The sequence below is a fragment of the Callospermophilus lateralis genome, chromosome 2, assembly GCF_048772815.1.
Source record: "Callospermophilus lateralis isolate mCalLat2 chromosome 2, mCalLat2.hap1, whole genome shotgun sequence".
Classification (NCBI taxonomy): domain Eukaryota; kingdom Metazoa; phylum Chordata; class Mammalia; order Rodentia; family Sciuridae; genus Callospermophilus; species Callospermophilus lateralis.
The window spans coordinates 100,970,189-100,991,413 of NC_135306.1; the positions used below are offsets into that span (position 1 = coordinate 100,970,189).

Here is a 21,225-nt window from a genome sequence, read left to right on the forward strand (position 1 = left end):
GTGAAATCACCATAATACCTGAACTATTGTGAGTGGACAATCTGGGGACAGGATAGGAAGTCTTCCTACAAGCAGACATCCCAATGCACTGGCCAGCTTCAGACATAGGGAAGGAGTAGGGGCTGGCTCCTGTCTTAGCCACAGTTACTTGACAGCTCATTAGCCTCTGGATGGGGTGATAAGCAAGCACTGTGCTGGCCAGCATGGTCCTCACAGAGGAAGCAGGAATTCCAGAGACACCCTGGGCTGCCAATGGGTGCTCTGTCAAGTCCCTATCTACAAATGAGATCCCATTCTGAAGTATTGGTATTAGGATTTTAACACATGAATGTTAGGGTCCAATTTGACCTTTTATACTGCCCTTTCCCAGACCACTGATGTCTATTCTTTGGTCTGTCTTGATTTGTAGCAACTGCAGCCCTAGGATCCCACATCTTTCTCTAAGAATTAAGCCAGAAATCAGCCCTGAATTGTGGGATGAGCCAGAGCTTTGGCCTTGAATTGTCATTTCACTTCTCTGAGTTTTAGTTTCTAAAACCAAAATGGAGGAAATAATTTCTGCCTAGCCTGCTTCACAGAGCTGCTGAGAGCATCTAATGAGACAGTGAATGTGACAATATGGTGAAAAAATAAGTATCTCACAAATGTGAAGTAGTATCACTGCATCATTATTATTACTAAGATTAAAGGAATTCTATAGCTAGAAAAAGTCCCATCTACACCCTCTGAAACTGAAGAAACCCATTGCATTTATAAAGCCATCCCTTTTTATTCCTCCCAAGAGGAAATCCCACAATGTTCCCCGGTTGCGGAACTGTTCTGTGTCCCAGTGAATTACAAGTTTCATTCACTCTACAACCATCCTCACCTCCCTAAATGCATTGTGCGACATCTAAGCCCACCTGTTTTCATTCTGACCTGGACTGGGGAGTAGTGATCACTCCTCGATATTTTTAGTCAGCCCTTTCTTTAAGCCAGCAGATTTTCCCCAAACATTTGCCATGTAAGGAACATTGAGCTGGGTACTGAGACTGAGAGCTGGAAAAGGCACAGTCCTGACCCTTCTTTTGCTCACAATCTATAAGCCAAGAGTTCCCAGGGGTGCAAGCTTCCTTTCTCCCTAAAAAGCATACCTTGTCCTGATAACTGTTTCCTTGAATAGGCAATATTGCCTAAACTTTGTTCTCCCAAATACTGCCCTCCACACCCTATTTGCAGATGACCCTGAACTTCTTTGCTATAAATTTCCCTTTTAAGTTAGGACTTCATTCATGTAAATCACTTTCCATGAATGCCTTCAGTGTATCTGGGTGGTTCTGCCACTGATTGAGCCAAAGATGTCAGCCCAGAGCCTTCTTGGAGAAGACCCCATCATCTCGCTGTTCCAAAATGGGCATCTGTGATCTGACTCAACCATCTCAGTGCCATATGGCAAGGAAGGTGACCATCTGGTGGCTGATCTACCTCACAAAGTGAGAGAGTCCTGTTCTTTCTGCCATATTCTTTCATCTCTCTATTCAGTTCTGTTCATTTACAGAAGTCAATACCCTAGTTACATTGACTTTGTGAAATTGCCCCCAAGTCAAAGTGGTTACTTCTTGTTCCTTCCCACTTCTCTCTGTAATCTATCTTTAACGATGGCCCAATTCCCCAACTTGTTTACAGATTCTCCTCCCCTCTGAGCCTTCTGTCCCTGCATCATGCCTCCACAAGTGGACTCAGTGACCTCTAATTTAGCTCCACATTTCTCTCCAAGGAGCATCTCAAATGTCCCTGTACAGAAAACTAGCTAATTCTCGCTTGACGAATCCTCCAACCTGCTTGTTCTTGCAGAGATTCCAGTGGTTTTTTCCCACTTCTCAGCAAAGACTCTATCAGAGAACCCTCTCACTTAATAAATATCTGCAGTGTGCTTATTAGCGCCATGTAATGTAGCCTCCTAAATAATTAAGACTAACCCACACGTGTCAAATTAAATGAGCCAAATACATTGAGAAATTACCTCGTCCTCAATTTCTTTTATTAATCAGAGCTTTTTTAAAACTTCTTTTCCTGCTCATTTACAAAAATCAAACATGGTTAGGGAGACTCTTGCTCATAATAACTATGCACATGAAACATCTCCTTAGGCAATAACCCCGGGGGGAACATTCTAGCATGTGACAAAGGAAAAGTTGAGTTGGACTGGGAGAGACAGCCAACATAGATAATCAAATACAACAAGTTGCTTAGACTTTTTTAGGAGGATTATTCCCCCTTCCACTTTCCTGTGAGTTCAGGAGACTATTCAGAAGACCAATTGGAGCACTGGCCAAGTCCATCCAGCACCTCTGCCCTCCTTCCTCGGAACTCCCCTGGGCTCAGTCCAGGATCTCAGACTCTCTTTCTCATTAGCAACCACTGCCAAGGTTCCTATTTGCTTTAAATGGGTATAAAAAGTCAATGGCAAATATAATAGGAATCGTCAGCAATTGTATCCTTCCAATGATGGGCAACGCCTAGAATTCTAATGCCTGTCTTCAGCATGCTGAGGTTTCAATACCATCTCCAGCAAGAAGCTATTGTTGGATGAAGCTCAGCGCCTCCTCACAGCTTGTATTTCCACTGGCCCCCTCCTGGCATGCTGCATTCCTGCCTCTTGGAGGTGGTTGTTAGAAAGAATCCACAAATAGAGTAAGTAAACATCAAAGGGGCTTTGATCCACACGGCCCTCGACAGAGCAGGAGCCCCTGAAGAAAGGGCCAAGGCCTTGGATGGAAGAACTTAACATCGTCAATTTGGGTGCCTGAGATGTGATGCTGTTTGAAGTGAGGGCGGTTTGGCTGCGCCTTCAGATCAGCGAGCGAGTGTGCAGGGGAAGGAAGAGAAGTGAGTGCCTTTGGAAACAGCACCCTCAGATCTGCCTCTCTGCTCTTTACTGATAGTCAATAAACCCCTTTAAAGAATCAGGAGATCAAAGCAGGCGACCTCCCTGGGCCGTGGCATTCTGCCACCGCCTGCCACGCTTTGTTTTTCTCTAGGGCAGGAGCCCCCAAGCTTGACTTATCTGTCTCTCATGGGCCCTACACTCCCTTTTATCTTGCTACCTTGGAGGGGGGACCTGAACAGCAGAAAGTGGATGGAGAGGCAGGAGGAGGGATGAGTCCACTCTGTCTGTCCCTAACAGCCCAGGCACGGACTGGCTGGAGCTCAGACACATGCAGAGTCTCCTGGAGAATTTGCATGACACCTCACTCACTGTCCTCTGAGAAGGGAGGAAGCAGCTAGGTGCCTGGGAATCCTGGCAGGAACTCCGGGAAACAGTAGTCACTTTCCCTCTTCCAGAAATCACATTCCCCATTTTCCCAGTTTATGGCAGCTGTCACATTTGTATGATATGTACACAAAGAGGTGGAGATGAGGAGTCTAAAATAATCAAGGGTAGTCATTTAACGTTGTTGAAACTCAATTTTCCCATCTGTGTCACATGAATAGCATTAGCCCATCTGCTTACCTCCAGGGGCTGTTGTGAGCATTAAATGGGAAATTGGGTATGGAATTGCTTAAGAACCCTGATTTGCTTAAGACAAATCAGGATCAAAGGATAAATACCAGAGAGGAAAGCTTGCCGTCTCGTCTCATGAGGCAGATGTACTCTACTCTAATGCTCCACACAATAGGCACTGATTTACAAAATACTGTGAAAAAAAATAAATAAATGTCTCTTGCATTTGTTGCAAGAGACATTTATTTATTTTTTATTATTGTTCCATTTTGTTTTTCCAGTTGGGTCAAAGCTCTGTGGGTTCTTGTGTCTCTCAGCTCTCCAACCCCTGAACTCTTAGTCTCCACTTCTTAAATGCTGGACAACAGTGCTAAATTGGTGTCTCAACATAGGGAAGTCCCAGAAACTCACCCATTCCGAAAAATAGAGAGTCCTTCTGCCTATACCTCAACTCCTACATCTTCCCTTGAACTCACCCAATCACCTTCACTCTGGGGTACCCACTATGTCTATATCATTGTACTCTCATCTAAGATACCAGAAACTAGTCCTGCCTCTCCTCTGGCAGGTCTGACCACAATCCCAAGGTGATTTTGTCACTTTCCCTAAGCTTGGGTAATAAAGGTCCTCAATAGCCCAGAGTAATGGTTATGATCATGGATTCCAGAGCCACACGGTATAGGTTCAAAATTCTGTCTCTGCCATCTGCTCATTCATCTAAGGTTACTTATTTAATATATTCGTAAATGGGGATGATATCAAATGGGAAATGATCTTGCATGATGTTGTGAGACACGAATAAGAACTACTGACTTGAAATTATGCCTGGAATATAGTAAGTGCTATATAAATGTTTGTTAAATAAATAAGAAATCCTGTTTATAAGAGCAACAAACTTCACAGCCTCTTACAGAGGGGCTTCCCCTGATATCAGACTCATTCTCAACTCACCCACCTATGCTTTTCTTCCAGAGCTGGGCCTCCAGAAGAGAGGATGCTGTCTGGTGCTGGGCTATATGGCCAAGGACAAGTTTCGAAGAATGAATGAAGGTCAGTGAGAACCTCTCTACTGTCTCAGGGGTGATATGGAGGCAAGGAACTATGCCCTATGGCTATGATACAGAGGAACCTGAGACATCTCAGAGAGTGGGTGGCTCCATTGGATTATCAGGAACCTGTCTGCATAGTAACATGGGGAAGAGCAGCTAATGGCGGAGACACAGGATGCTGACCCATAGCCTTTTCTTTTTTGCTATCAACCCTCTTCCCTTTGGGTCCTCTACTTTTCTTCTTGTCTCTTCCCTAGCTTTGTCCCTCACCCACCTACCGGGCCATTTAAATCTGCTTTTCTCATCTTTCTAATCCAAACATCTCTGTCCTTCTCTTCAATGATTCACAGTTCTTGAATGCCTATTGAATAAATAGCACCTTGCAGAGCACTTAGGAGAATCTTAAAGAATAAGACAGTGCCTGGACTATAGTAAGTGCTATGTGAGTGTTTTATTCTCAAAGAGCTTGCACTTGGAAATCTGTCCTTTTCCAACTCCATTGACCTGCCTCTCCCTCCTACTCACAAGCCATTCTGCTTTCCTCTTGTACCCGGTCTTTCCTCTGAGGCTTGCCTGAGTCACAGAAGACTTGGAGAAAGTATTAACTTTGACGCAGAGGCTTGGATGGAAGAGAAGTGCCGTCACTTATGGGCCTGCTGTAATAAAGAACCAATCCTCTCTATCCCCGGCCATCTGTCTTCGTGCAGCTAATAACCCTCTTCATCAGATGCCACAGACTGTTTGTCAGGATTCAAAAGTAGATAAACAATGGCCAGGGATGCCATTTATTCATTAAAGTCAGACAAATGAAGCCTTGGCTTCCCATCAACCCCACTTGCCACGAGCTGGGCCCCTTCCTCCCAAGACTCAGAGCCTCTGTAGCCTCATCCCCACTCCAGGAAAGGAGGAGGAAGCTCACCTCCATCCCCTGTGTCCCCCAGAGGCCAACCACAGCGGAGTTCTAGTGCCCTCTTCCTGTGACTTTCAGCGTGACTCTGCTCCCAGCCCACCATTTATAACACCAACGACCCCATGTGCTCCAGACCTGAGCACTTACCAGCTATGGTTCTGCCACAAGCACCCATCATGGTGACAGTCTGATAAGAATTAGGTCAGCACAGTTAAGCCCAGGAAGCGTTCACCTCCCCCATTTGCCACCTCTCTATATAAGAAGGCTCTGGAAGCCGCTTCTCAGTTAGGGGAGTCCCATGGCTGAGCACAGTTAGTATGGGGTCTAAATATTCTATGTCCTGCCCATCAATCTCTTTCATTGACTTTCTTTCTCTCTTCCTTTCTTTCTTAACGGACCCCTCCCAACACTGCCACCTTGACAAGAGTGCTAGGCTGTAATTTCTCATTTGCAGGAATAGATAGTGTGCCCCTGTCCATGGTGCTGAACTGACATAGATAGTGTGCTCCTGTCCATGGTGCTGAACTGACATGTTCGCTTGCTGGTCGTGCTCACTAGAAAAGCAGCACCAAGGTTCCTAGGGATTAGGGAAGCCAAAAAGTCAGGAGCTGGGTTGGATTTGAAACTCCAAGCTCCAGGGTTCTGACCCCAGCTTCTAGGTGACCATGGAGATGAGGGGTGGTGAGCAAGCTGAGCCAACATGTGTGCTGAGTTACAAGTCTCAACCAATAAAACGGAGACAGGGTGAAAGGAGGGTGTGAGTGGAGCAGGAGAGGCGCAGGAGGTGGGTCAGCTTGGTCTCTGGAGAGGTGGGAAACATGGAGGTGAGGAAGAGGGAGGACTTCCTCTACTCCAGACATCCTTGCTACCCCCAGTGCTACATTACACACGTTTCTCTCTAAAGCTCACGTGCCCAACCTCCAACACATCTTCAGATAAGAAAAGGCATCCACAAGCATGGGGAGCTGTTTTATGGTTTATAATTATCTCATACTAATACCCAAAAATAATTATAATTCACACATATTAATAATTGAACTGGGATAGCAGTCATGACATTAATCAAGAAACAGAAATCTCTGTTCATGCCACACAACATACCTTGGTATAAATTGAACAATTGGCAAAATAGTAAAAAAATAATTATTTTTCTTCCAGTTGCTGGAATTAGTAAGATACTGGAACAATTAGCTGCTTCTTCTATTAAAGATAAGGCGGTGATCATTATACTTCCAATTCAGAAGAAATACAAAAGACCTGCTTGTGCTGTACGAAAGCATATTTGTTTTGTCTAACAGTATCTTAATAGGGCGTCTGTCACCCAGGGACAAGTGGTCCCCTATTTCACTTGTTTCCCTGTTAATTTGGTATCTTTTTATTTTCTTCTCACTCCACTTCCCCCTCCTCACTATATTCCAAAAAAAAATAACAGCTTGAAAAGGAGCAAAAGGAAAATAATGAATGAACAGGAGCTTTATAGATCTGGGATTTATCATAAGTTAGAGTAATCGCAATTGGTGCTGTTAAACTACACAAAGCAATAAAAAAGAAAATGCAATTCAAAGATCATTTAAGGAGGCATGTGATAGTCAATGAGAGGTTTGCTCTATTTGGAAGTGCTTAATAGCTTCGCAGAGAGAATCTGCAACATTCTCAGGGATGGATGTGGTTGGTAATGCAGGGATGTGTGTGTGTGTGTGTGTGTGTGTGTGTGTGTGTGTGTGTGTTTTCTTTCCTGTTTGGACTCAACACATCTGAGGCATCCAATGGCGATATGAACAAAAATCAATGAGGGGCAGACAAGAAAGGAGGGAATAAAGACAGGCTGGCCATAAGAATATCAAATTTGTTTGCCGTCACTGTCTTCCTGTGATTAAAAGCAGCACACTTTAAAGCAATTGCAGGGAGGAGATCATTTCTTCTTGCATCAAACATTCATCGAGTATTATAAAAATTATGCCAAAAAATAAGTGCCAGGCATTCTTGTAACCATTGGAGATATAAAAATGAATAAGACATCATCCCTGCCCTCAAGGAGCTCACAATAAAAACACTAGGGCACATCGCAGTGTAAATGTCACCTCCACAGAGACCCTGCCATATGCCTTATCCAAGCTGAGCACCCCTTTTCCCCACCATACGCTCCATCATGGCAACCAGTCTATTCATTTAGGTGGGACTACACAGGAGGGCTCTCCTCCTTCATTTTGTTGTGTTTAATACAATTTGCAATTACATGTTGGACCCATCCCAGGCCTTGGGTCTTGCACACTCAAAGTTTACTTAAGCATTCATTTTATTTGAATGAGTGACAGTAAAGGAATGTACCAATCACCTGTAGGTGTCAGGTGTGTCTTGAGAAGAAGCTCATCCAGCAGAGCAGACAGAGGCCGAGAGTTCCACCAAATGAGTCTCCACGTATTCAGCCACTCCCAGACTCTCACTCCAATCCCAGGACTGGAGCCCCTTCCTGGGAGGCCAGAGCAGAGGCAGGTGAGCAGAGCAGAAGGGCCAGGCCTTCCTCGGGGTGATCTTCCTGCTCTCCACACGCATTCCTGCCTCGCCCCACCTACTGCTGGGCGTTCTTGGGTGTCTCTAGGCAGATATGACCCATAATCTCTGTTCTTACTGTTCTCTCACCCCTCATTCCAACACACACAACACACACACACACACCCTTCACCTCCCTTTCTCAGATCTCCCCCGATGACTCCTTCTGCCTGAAGCCACCAGAACCACCTTCTTACTGAGCGTGGCTGACCCAGAGCTGGCTTCTTCCTAGGCAGAGCAGAAAGTTGTCACAGGTATCAGGTGAGGAGCTCTGCCTGCCTCAGAGAGCTCAGTGGCCCTGCATGTTGGAACCATGGACAACCTCAGAGATGACAGTGCAGCCTGCCAACTCAGGAACATGGAGCCACTTACTAGGACCAGGAAGTGGACTCTAGTCCTGGTCTGTGGTCTCTCAGGGCTCTGGGAATTCTTAAAGATGAGGCTGAGATTAGGAACCGAGCAGAAGCCCCCTAACTCCTTAACTTGGCTTGGTTTTTCAGGGTGGCTAGAAAGGCAGAGAAAGTGGAAGTGGCAAGGAGAAAGAAAGGGCGGAAGGCAAGAGAGACTTGGAGCAAGGAAACAGTCAGGAAAGACAATTCATTCCTAAGGAACCAGAAAATTCCATGAGAGAACTGCTGAGAAGAGGTAATGAGGAAGAGGATGCTTAAGGGGTGAGGAAGCATGAAGCTTTGACCTCCCCTTCCCACCAGCCCCTGAGGCCAAGGTGGGACTACACAGGAGGGCTCTCCTTCTTCATGTGGGTGCCATCCCCAGTTGCAGAGGGGGCAGGCAGCAGATTTCTAGGACATTCATTTAGTGACCGGCTGCTTCTCCCAGCTCAGTGAAGGGAAAGCAGAAATGCCTCCCAGCACTGTCCCATTCATCCCTCCTGAGTGATTAGTAAAGGAAGCTATGCTCACTGCACACGCAGGGCTTCCTGGGGAGGGGCCAGAGCACCGCGGAAGGAGAAAGCAGGCTCCACAGACAGCTGGCCCCCTACTGGCTCTTGCTTGGGCCACAGCTCTTAGATGATGCCATGGTCCTAGTCCAGGCTCTGTGTGCATACGCTCCTCCACTGTGGTGTCCATCTCCACCTGTCAGCCCTAAGAGGGATGCTGAGCCCTGGAGGGATGAAAATCTGGCATCTCCAACAGCCCTGAAGTTATCTGTGATGGTGTGGGAGTCTGTTATTTCTTTCTACATCCCATCCCTAATCCATAAAACTGAGCTTAAAACTTCCACAGAAGAATTAGAATTCCCCAGAATTCATGGGGGCGGATAGAGATGCCCCACAAGTCAGGGAGTAAGTGCCAACTGTGAATACTTACCCCTGGCAAGTCTCTGGACATCTGGATTTCAATATTCTCCTACAAGAGATTGAATAATGTCAGATAAGATCACCTGTACGGTTCTAAATGTCATTATGCAAAACTCTTATTTGGCTCTCAATGCCCTGTCTGCACCTTGTTCTCATCTCCCATCACATAATTTTTTTTTTTTTGTCTGTGTGGTACTGGGGATTCAACTCTACCACTGAGCTACATCTCCAGCTCCCATCTCATGATTTTTAAAATGCCTTGGTCACCAAAGGAACCAGTAAGAGGGAGTCAACTAATTTTTTCTTGGCAACCTCCTAAGAAAGATGTGTTTCTTTCTTCTGTCTATTCTCACAGGGCCAGATCAGACCACTGTCATCTCCACTCTTGGTGGCATAGAGGCAGTTTAGAAAGCGTGCAGATGAGCTGCATTTGTCTCAGGGCATAGGGGAAGCAGGAGTAAGGTGGCCTGTGGGACCTGACCCCAGGAAGAATGAGCCTCACTGGTGCAGCACTTTTCACCCGAACTGTGGCAGCCACACTCTGGCTCATGCTAAGGGTGCACAATCATTTTCCTGAGACCGTTTCTCCACTGCCTGCCAGAGCCCCCGGGATGTTAGCTAATATTGTCATTTTGTTATTTGGGGCTTTTGGGTGCATTTTTTCTTATTTCATTTTTCTTACTGATGTGTTTTCTTCCACTGGGGCTGCAAAGCTGGTTATTTGTATAACGTCCCTGTTTATTATTTATAGCAAGACTCAGATTTCCGGGGCACTTTATGATTGTTATTTAATTCACTCAGCATCTTGGAACAAGAGACCCACAATTTCCATTCTCTTGCCATGATCCAATGGAGGATTCTAGAACTGTGTCCCAGGCCCATTCCTCTGGCCACCAGACATCTCTCCTACTGGAGAAATGTTTGTCTAAGGCAGGGGTGTCGCCTATGCTGCAGAGTCCACCAAGATCCTTTTCAAACTTCTTTTTCTCTCATGCCCATATCCAGTCCTCACCAGGTCCTAGGACATTGGTCTCCTGAGTGTCTCTAGAATCCACCTGCCTCTCTCCATCCCCATCCATATGTCCAATACCCATCTCTGTCCTTAGTCAGTTCATTTTCCACGCTTCATCCAGAGCCATGTTTCCAATACAAATCTGATGTCATGTTCCTCTGGAAATTATTTCAATGGTTTTCCATTGCATTTTGGAAAATGCCCAAATCCTTTGCATGATTTATAAGTCTCTGTGTGATCTGGTTCTTGCCTACCTCTAGGGCCTCATTCTACTTCCTTAATATTCTACCCCATCACATGGTCCTTCTTCCTGCTCTTCAAGGACAGCATGCTCCTGCCTACATGGGGCCTTGGTTTTCCTAGTTCCTCCTCTTGGGATACATGTCACACTGGAAACACCCTCTCCCCAACCCCTCACATGTTAATTCTTGCTCATCCTAGAAATCTCAGTTCAAATATCTGCCCCACTGAAGCCTCCTCTGACCCACCCTCCCCAGTCTAGGTCAAGCAGCTGTACTAAGTGCTCTAGTAGAGCCTCATCCCTTCCCTCTTAACTCGGTTTGCACATGAGTTCATATTGCAATTGTTTAATTGATAGCCGTCTCCCTTGTCAGTAAGTAAGTTCTGTTTTGTCTCTTTTATGCCCCCAGAGCCTAGCATAGAGTTTGCACAGAATGATCAGTAACAGCAAAGTGAGGACAGTGACCATTTCTGCCCCTGGTCCATATCTCCAAGATGCTAGAGCTGGACAATTTGAGAATCACAAACTCTTAGGGAAAAAAACTTACTAAATCCACCTGGAGAAGAGAAAATTGCAACTCAGGAAAGGCATGTGACTTGCTCAGCATAACACAGCCAGGGGACAGTCAAGCCAGGACTAGAACCTAATCTTCTGACCTATCTAGTTCTTTCTCCACTTCACTATGCTATTCTTAAAGTCTGAGGATGACATGGTTAAGTGGATCAATCAGGGACACCTGCCTGCCACAAGTTTCGAGCCATATTTTGAGACAAGCAGCACAGGTCCTGGGGAAATGGAAGGGAAGTTGGTCCCTTGAATATCGACATGGGCAAATACAAAGAGTAAAGTCATCCCCTCCTGTGGCCCAGCACTGAGCCAGGCACAGAAGCTCCCAAGATCATGGACATGATCTCTGTCCTCAGAAATTGTTGCCCTCCACTTGGAGACATGGGACACACTTCCCACCAGTTGTTTTGTGCTTGATTTTGGTTTTAGCTTTTCATTTTTGCATTGTGACTCGTACACTTAATGATCAAGCATTGTGGCTTAGGAGTCGGAGAGATGCTAGGTTCCATCCCAGATATAATCAGAGCTGGCTTAGCACCATATAACTAGAGATTCTTGAGGCCAGGAGGGACAAAATGTCATCTAATGCACAGTTCCTCTGCTGGTTCAACTTCCCTCCCCACCAGGCACCAGCACAGTAGAGACTCAATGAACACTAACCATATACCCAGTCCTTCTCAGTGCCTGGTCACGGGCTAGACCCTGGAACGTAAAGGCACAGTCTCTGCCCCCACGGATGTCAAGCATATAAGCAATTACAATATAATGTCCCAATTACAGTAATTGAGGATGAATAAAGAGCTATGGGAGAAGAGAAGAAGAGTCATCAACCTGGAGATGAGGAGCACCCAGGATGGCTTCCTGGAGAAAGTGATATCTAGCTGTTTTTAGTATAAGAAGTCATTGCAATGGACTTTTCATTCAGCTGTAAAGATGAATGAAATTATGTCATTTGCAGGAAAATGGATGAAACTTGAGAGCATTATGTTAAATAAGCCAAGGTCAGAAAAGTCAAGGGTTGGATGCTTTCTCTCATACATAAGCTAGAGAGAAAGAAAAGGAAAAGAAAGGTGGGGAATCTCATGAAATCAAAGGGAGATCAGTAGAGTACAGGAAGGGAGGGAAAAGGGGAAATATGGGGAATGATATTGGCCAATATTGCCATATTGTGTGCACGTATGAATATGTAACATTGAATCGCGCCATTACGTATAATTATAATATAACAATAAAACTATGAGGGAAATAAATAAAAAGAGGCCATTTCAATATATGCTTGAATCCCTCCAGAGGCAGGAAACTCACTTCTAACCAAGTCACGGGAACCCCTCAGCCAGGCTCTCGTAAAGGGATTCCACATATAGTGCTCCTTCCATCCAAAGAGTCTTCATCTTAACATTCCAACAGCACTGTTGACAAAGGGACTGAGTGACCTGAGCAGCAACCACTGGCAAGAGCCCGTGGTCTCCCCCAAAGCCGACTGTGTCCTGATGAGGCCTCCTTTTTTCTCTCTGCTCCATCCTCATCTAGTCTAGAAACTTCATCTATGAATTGATTGAATGCTGACCCTCCCCAGGGTCTGCAGGAAGTCACAGAGGAGTGGGAAAAAAATGAGGGTGCTTAATGGCCTGCAGTGCCATAAAGTTTTTAGAGCTGTGTGCTGGAATGAGCAGGTTCGGGCTGAGATGAATTATCCAGGGCTTTCATCAAAGGAAAGTCAATAAAAACCCGAAGGAGCTCGCCCCACCTCCACAGAGCGGTCATGTCACAGTGCCAGGCCAGGGCTCCGGAGGCAGCAATCCCAAGGCCTTGTTTCCCCCCACCCACGCCACCTGCTTCTTCCCGGTGCCTTCCCTTCTGAAATGTATTCGTTTCTATGGAAACGGTGTTGTTACTTGTATGGGAGGAGTTTAATGACATTCAGAAGTACCCAATCTAGTCCATTTATATAATGGTTTGAAATACACATAATGGCCTATGGAATATAGGACACGGTGACAGTTTCAGTAACTGCATACCGAGGGTGGGATAAATAGAGCAATGTAATAGTCCCCAACTCTGAGTCAAATGGACTAGGAACAACCACCATTCTTAGTAGTAAAGAGAAGCACTTCTCAACCATTATTCATGAAAGGATCTCAAAACCCTACACCAAGCCACTCTCCTCTCATCCATGATGGACACTGGACCACGGCTCCTCTGCACTCACTAAGGTTTGACCAGGAATCAGGCTGGACAGGTACAGAGGGGAGAGTGTGTCTGTGCATGATCCCTGATGTGGAAGGGAGCAGGCATTTTGTCCAGCCATCACTTTGGCCAGCCTACTGTCCCCATTGCACTGATTGAGAGGCCACTCTTGTGTCTGTTCTTATGTCTCATTTCTGTTTGACTTAGGATTTATCAGGTTGCCAACTATGTGCCTGGGTGTGGGGGTCAGGGGCTAGTCAGTGGTGGAAGATGGTCCCCTAGAAGTGGACCCTAAGCAAGGAATTAGATGTGATCATTCATCTGGAGGTGCAGAGGGGACCAGAAAGGCTGTAGGGAATTGCTTCAGGAAGTGGAAGGCCAACACAGGGGTGTCATCCAGCCTGCTACCACTGTGGGTGGCTGAAGCCTGATCTCAGTGGGAACTCTGACAAGTGCTATAGAGTACATACCTCAAAGTTAGGGCACACGAGGAGTGAGGTATTTAACAGCAGCTCCTGTAGGGAATGGGTCAAGGGCTGTTAGCTCCAGGAACCGCTGGCCTGCTCCGTGAGGCCTTTGCAGCCATTGGAAGCTAGCCTGCAGGCTCTGAAGTGGTCCAGCCTACAGGATCCTAGCAGGGCTGCAACAACCCTCTGAGTCCAGTGGGGAGAGAGCTCACAGTGAAAACTGAAGGCAGGGTGGTACAAGAGCCAAAGAGACGTACAGTGTATAGATGTCACACTCTTGGGACACAGAGGTGAAGAAAGCCATTTGTTCTGAATGGAGAGACACTAGGGGACTTCTGAGAGCTCAGAGAAAGGAGCTAACCCATGAAGACATGGGACAAGGGAGGAACTTCACACACTTATGTCATTTAATCCCCGCCATATCCCAAGGTAGGGGTTTCATCCCATTTTATGGATGGAGAAATTGAGATCTAGAGAGACTGGGTCATTTCCTATCGACATGCAGCTGTTATAACATAAAGCAAAGAGGCAAGCCCTGGTCTTCTTACCTCCATCGTGCTTCCAGGAGCTTTTGTGTGTGGGTGATGGGAGTAGGGTAACATCCCCCACTGCCCTCAGGACAGACATGACTGAGACACGCTGTGTGTCCCTGTCCACTTCTTCTTGGCCCAGGACTACCTCCCCATGGTGCACTGCCCACAGACCCTGCCAGGACAGTCAGGTTGTCCCTCTGATCCTGCCCCAGACGTAGGTGGGGCTAACTGTGCCTAATATTGAATGCATCATCTTGGCTTCACTGCCCGGGGGCGCAGGGAGAAAAGGAAGCAACCTGGGTAGGGAGCCCTTCAGCCCTATGGTCGGCTAAAGCAGGCCTTCTCTCCATCCCTGACCCCTGTGCTCATCTCCCCAGCCTTGTCTCCAGAAGCGCAGGGGAGGAGGGACAGTGCGCACACACTTCCCTGGAGCAGCATTTCTATGGCACGTTAATAGGTTTTCTGTGAAACACAGCCTCCTCGGTCAGATAAGGTAGGGAAAGTCTAGGCGAGACCTAATTAAACAAGTCTCTCTCCTAAGGAACGTCTCGGAGACTTTAATACACCAAGGGGCCTGGTGAAGCATCAGAAGGGGGAGACGGTTCACAGAGTTTCCCAAACTCACTTGCCTACGGAATCATGTTGCCTGTAGCATGCAATAGGCCTAGTGTTCCTTAGAATCCACTTTGGGGAATAACGGTTTAAGGCCTGGGTCTGCCACCAGCTAGTGTGGGAGCTTGGTCAAATGAGAATGAATTGTGCCTGCCTTGTGGGGACAGTAAAGTAACATGGATGAGCACTCTTTATAAAATACTACTCAAAAAATGACATTATTATTGCTTTGCATGGAGCAAATCCACTCCATTTCAGAGAACAGTTCATTAGGATTCAAAACAAACAAATAAAATATGTTTTTGAACATTAGTTCTGTTCCTGAGTAGGTATGTGACCTTGACCTTAATCTCTTTTAGCCTATATTTTCTCATCTACAAAATGGGTGTACTCTAGATGCTAGCCCTCTTTCCTCCATGTATTCTCTGTAAGGATAAAATTTGCATAATGGCTGTGCAAGGTGCTTTGGAAAAGTATAAAGTGCCATCAAACGCAAGACATTGTTATTAGCGTTGCAGGTTAATACCCTCAATTCAGTCCCATTTTTGCTGAGATCAAAACAGAAGGTGTGTTGAGGGAAGGGGTGGGATAGTGAGAGAAATAACAATGACTAATAACTTTCATCCATATTTATAGTGTTGGGAGACTTGTATGAGCATGTCACCAAGGGGAGAAACATGAATATTTCATGAATAAATGGCTAAATGCATATTAAAATGAAATGGTCAGTTAAAAGCTCCACTTCCCTGTGCCTCCAGGCTGTGCTGGAGAGGTCAGTACAGGCTCTGGGCTGGTCTCCAGAGAGCTGGGGCTGCTAGTCAGAAGGGATGAGCTCAGCCTCCCAGTGCAGAGGAGGGTCTGTCCAGGGAGCACAGGTAAAAGTAATGCTGCCCCCAGAGGATAGGAAACTAATGCTGGCTCCAGGTACTGGCTGGGTAGCCTTGGGCAACCATTTTGGGCCTGCATTTCCATCCTATAATGGATACGAGAAAAATCAGCCCAGAACATTGTGAGATTCCAATCCAAGCTCAACTGTTTGGAAGAGGGTTTGTAATATATATAAGTGGGACATGTTATTTTTCATTTATCTGCTCAATAAACACTTATTGAACATCTACTATAGGCAAATCATTGCCACCACAGACATTGATTTATCATTTATCATTGCACCTGGTTTTACCATACCCACAACCCTGAGAGGTATCTTCTATTACTCCCATTTTCCACACAAGAAAATAGTACTCAGAAAAGAAATAACTTTCCCAAAGCCATACGGCTTCTAAATTGCAGAGCCTAGGGCTACATGAAGCCAAGACTTTGAGTTCTACACTAAATGGCCCATCCTTATCCCTTGTACTGCTGCAGAGCCAGTGGGGCACCTTGCCTGCTCTTCCTTGATTTACAAGTGCCTTATACTTCCTATCACCAGAACGTCCTCCCAAGCCAAACGAGCTAGTCCTAGCATCCCCTCTTTAGCCCCGCCCCCATCCCTCTATTTGTTTTCCATCTCTGCCTCCCCCCTCTTCTAAGCCTCCTCCTGGCTCTCTGTCCTCATAACAGAGTCCTAGGATTCTAATTTCCATCTCCATTCATCAAGGACTCAGCCTCCCAAGACCTTGGGCAATGCATATCACTCCTCTGGGCCAGCCATCAGGTGGTGCAAAGATTGAGCACCTCCCATCCCTAAAAAGCCCTTAGAAGATAGAGCAAGGACAGATAGGGCAGTGCCAGGTTAAATACAGCCAAATATACCCCGCTCCTGATGGATGTCCCTGGAGCCTCCCCTTGGTGCCAACTTGATGCTCCTGGCTCTCTCTCGTCCACCACACAGCATGAAGACACAACCATCTCTGCAAATCTCTTCCCTGTAGGGCAGTTTCATGTTATCTTGCCTCATTTCTTCTCCAGAGATGAGGAGATTGTTTTAAACCTGCCGCCCCACCAGTTCTGCTCCTAGCTTCCAATGCCATTAAGTTTCATTATAACAAATAAACACCACAATGACATTTATAAGTTACCACTGAGCACAGAAGCACAAATATGAAGCAGATAAACTGCATTTGATCCAAATAATTACTGCAGGCAATATTGGGCTTAGTCTGAGCTGGCAGCCGGCTACCGAGTAATTTATTAGATTGCGTAAGGCAATGTTGCACGTTGAGTTTTTCATTATTGTGTCTTTTCCCCTCTCCGTGGCCTAAATAGGTTAGAGGAGTTTAGACAGTGCATGGCCAAACAAAGACAGACTTTGCTCAAGCAGATTAGGGCAGGGAATGTCGGCCAACTGTCCAGGAATGGCTGCTTCCCAAGCAACACCCGTGCTTGGGAGAGAAGAGAGGACTTCAGTGATTACATTGATGCTGCCCTCCAAGAATGGTTCCCTGAACTCCCCACCCACTGGCCCAGATACAAAGAAGGGACCCCGTGGAGAAAATAAATGGCAGAGGCTGGATTAAGTCCCCAGGGCACACAGCCTGGATTTCTGCTGCAGACTCTCAGCCAAAGACCCTCTCTATCAACAGTCCCCTCCATAATGCCAGGTAGCCCTAGGCAGCCCCAGACCCCAATCCCAGACCTGTCCTCCTGCAACCAATAAAAGGAAGGAAGCAATCCACCCCAGCCAACTCTGCAAAACAAAGCAATGAGAGCTGGCTATAAGCAGCCGCCTCCCTGCCAAACCCAAACTCATAAAGTTTGATTCAAGGGGTTACAATACCTCCTATTCAGCGTCCCTCCTGCCCCATTCTCCCAGCCTTAGTAAATTACCCAATAAGCAGCAAGGACCTGTAGTTATTGTGCAGTTAAATGGTATTTGCCCAGTAAATCCTGAGCAGAGTACTAACGGTGATATACAGTAACTAATTACGGACATGAATTCTCTCCCCAAGACGCCAAGTGTTACCAAATATTGCTGCGTTTAGGGGAGGAGGTTTGAAAGCTGTTCTGCTTTCTCCAGTGAAGCCATGAGTAACTCTCCTATTAGAGAAGCTGTCGACATCTCCAGGGGCACTCCAGCTACAAAATAGAGATGTCTTGGGAGACAGGCAGGGATGGAGCGACATCTTGCAAGATGGCGGCCATTCACTGCCCCTGATCCCATGCCCTAGCAGAAGGACCTAGCCAGGCACCAGCTGGTCCTCTTTGGGTCGTCTAACAACAAATAAGTGGCTCAGCACCACAATGACTGTTGCAAAGGCCCAAGGCTCCAGCAGTGCAGGGAATGGAAGTCATTATTCACTAAGCCCAGGATGGAGCTAAGAAAGCTATTGCAGGATCCACTTGTATATGAGGCTGCACAGGGTAGGGTTAAAAATGGTAATCCATCAGCCTGAGTGCAGATGATTTTTGCCCTAAATTATTATTCACAGAGCTGATCTCAGCCCCAAAGGGCACCTCAGGAGTATTGAAGATGTCTATGGTCTACAGGTAGGGAAGGGGCCGTACATGGAGGTCATGAAACACATGTCCCATCAGCTTCATATCTGTTTCTGGAGCACAGTGGGGGAGCCTTGGGCAACTTCCTATAACTTCTGTTAGGAGCACAGAAGTCAGTCTTCTGCTTTCTGAAGAGGAAGCGCACTGATCAAACACCCTCTGCTGAATACAATTGTATAAATAAAGGCCAGAACTGGAATCCAGTGCTTGAAATCCTAGATCCAGTACACACTATGACCTTGATTAGGTTACTTAACATCTTTGAGCTTCCATTTTCTTATACATTAAGTAGGAATGGTCCTGTTTTTAAGGATTGTGCTAAAAATGGCTAGCTGAAGTTGGGGCTACCCCTCCCTCCAAAAAGCTCTATCCCTGCCCATTTCATCCTCCCTATGGCCAATCTATCTTCTGAGATGCCTGGCCTCAGAGACCCAAGCTGAGCCTCCTAGAAAGGAAGAAAACCTCTCCTCCTAGGCATTCCCCTGGAGATTGCACACCTCCGCTCCCTTTTCTCAACTGCTTTCCAGCCCCAAATCTCTCCTTCATCAATATTTCCACTTCAAACGCTCAGGAAGAGTGGACGGTCATTGCAAGTGAGCTTTGTTCTCTTTGCTGCTGCATTTTCAGGTTGCTACAAATAACTGAGCCTTTTCCAGGGCCCCTACTAGGTTGTGATAAAAGAGGCAGAGGGAGATGGAAGAAGGCTGAATCGGGAGGGTAGACTTATGGTGGGACATTAGGCTTTGAGCCTAAGCTCTTCAAGACTCCACATCGGGTTGATGATGGAAACTCTCCACAGGGTGCTGTGAGGGTGGATTAAGTAAAAGAATGTATGTGAAGTGCTTTGTGAGGTATAAAGTGTATACAAGAGTTAGTTGTGGTTAATATCCCAAACCAACCAGAAGACTGGGCCCAGGATCCCAGGGCAGCAAGAAGAAGAATCACTTTTTTAATTAGGACACATATATAGTCAGCTCTCAATTATCTGTTGGCAAATTGTCCCCATTCTTGGCAAATGCTATCACCAAGATTGCTTAATGAAGTCCTCTGTTAACATTTCACAGCTTCTTATTTTGCTCTTATTTGCATGAGGCCCAAAGGGAATGAAAGTCCTTTAAAGGCAAAATCAGTTAAGATCCCCATCCCTTCCTAGGAAAGGTGTGAGCCAGAAAGGCATAAGCCTGCATGAGCTCTGGACCAGTATCAAAGGTGATGTTCTTCACCCAGCTGAGTAGGAGACAGGGAGGGAGCTCCATCATTGGGTTGTGTGTGTGTGTGTGTGTGTGTGTGTGTGTGTGTGTTAAGTATTAAAATTCCCCAGAACATCAAACACATCCATATTCAAACATGAATAGCAAAATGCATTTTAAAGTCAAAAATAAATGTTACTTAGGATTATTCATTATTTGGGGTTGTCCATCATTTGGATTATTCACACCCTTGCTCCTCTCCATTAGCAAAGATAATTAAGAGTTGATTATATTTAGTCTCCAAGAGGGGAGAGATTCAGGACATTGCACAGAGATTATTTACTTCCAATTGGGAATAACTCCTACAGCCCACAAGAAGACTTCTCTCTGAGCACCAGGTTTAAGCTGTGATTCTCAATTTAGGCTTAGTGAGGGGGACCAAAATACTTTGTTCTTAAGTCCAGCCTGCCTCAGCCACACAGTGTCACAGGGTGCTGGGCTTCCATTCATTCATGTCAATGAGACATAATCACCTTGCCCTTCATGGAGCACCTGAAGACCCTCAAAACCACACTGCACCTTCTGAACCTCTGAGCACTGCACAGGGAGACCTTGGTATACACTGTAGGGGGCCAGGGGCAGGATCAGTCCCTGGGGTCTACCTCAGCTCTGCCTCTACCCATTTTATACATTGAGTTTCCATGTGAGATTTCCATGACAAAAGAGTTGCATAAACTTAAAAGAAGGTGAAAACTGCTAACTTTGGTCCAGAGCCTTCACTGAGCAGATGGAAAAACCAAGCACACTCAGGAAGAAAGAGCAGCTTGATCAAGGCCACAAGGTTCTCAAGGTCAAGAACCAAAGCAAGAAAGAACCCAGCTCCTGAGTCCCATGCTATTTGCATACAAGGATGCTTCTCAGATGTGATTCAGAAACCATCTGCAGTGTGATTTCAGAAGGAAGCTGTTAAATAGGTTCCTCAACCCAGCACAGACCCACTATCTCGGAACCTCTGAGCTGGAGTCCAGGAAGGTGTATTTTTAGCCATTTCTATCAGTGATTCTTACATATGGGGAAGTTTTAGAACCACTCTGACTGACAACAGCACAAAATGATTATTTTAAAATATTTGCTTTTAAAAAAATAATATTTAGGAAATGAATTTTCCCCTAAAAAGCCAAGAGTCCTTGAGACTTTTTCTTTTCTTTCTTTCCTTTTTTTTTTTTTTTTTTTTTTTTTTTTTTTTTTTACTTTTATTATTTTCCCCTCCAATAAGACTTTGGGTAAGTTAGAATGCAGAGCATTCAGGTTGGGAGGAAGGGGTCTGACAGATTAACTAATAGTCTAGACCCTAAATTTTATGAAAATGGAATCTGTGCCTCAGGGAAGGGTGGAATCAGGCCCAAGGACACACAACTAAGTGACAGCAGAGGCTGCATCACACTGGTACCTTCTGGGTCTGGGTACTCATGGCAAGGACCCGGTTTTGCATATCTGTACTGTAGCCTTTAGAAAAGGGAGCAAGAGAGGCATCGTGGGATCAGCCAGTCCACAGCCCAGTCTCCAGCCTGTCTCAGTGGTCCCCAAGCTTATGTCCTCTAAGAGGCTACTATGGCATGCTTTCTGCCCACAGTCAAGCCTTCAGTGACCTCTGGGGCTAATGACACACA

The 21,225-nt window shown here is 46.0% G+C and overlaps 1 protein-coding gene across 1 annotated transcript in view; it reads left to right on the forward strand.

The window, feature by feature from the left end:
• The first annotated feature begins 2,795 nt into the window (after window positions 1–2,795).
• Window positions 2,796–21,225, forward strand: part of Kirrel3 (kirre like nephrin family adhesion molecule 3) — a 126,642-nt gene continuing 108,212 nt past the window's right edge. The window contains exons 1-2 of the mRNA XM_076841599.1: window positions 2,796–2,868; window positions 4,457–4,534. Of these exons, the coding sequence (XP_076697714.1) occupies window positions 2,796–2,868; window positions 4,457–4,534 (151 nt within the window). The remainder of the gene's footprint in view (window positions 2,869–4,456; window positions 4,535–21,225) is intronic.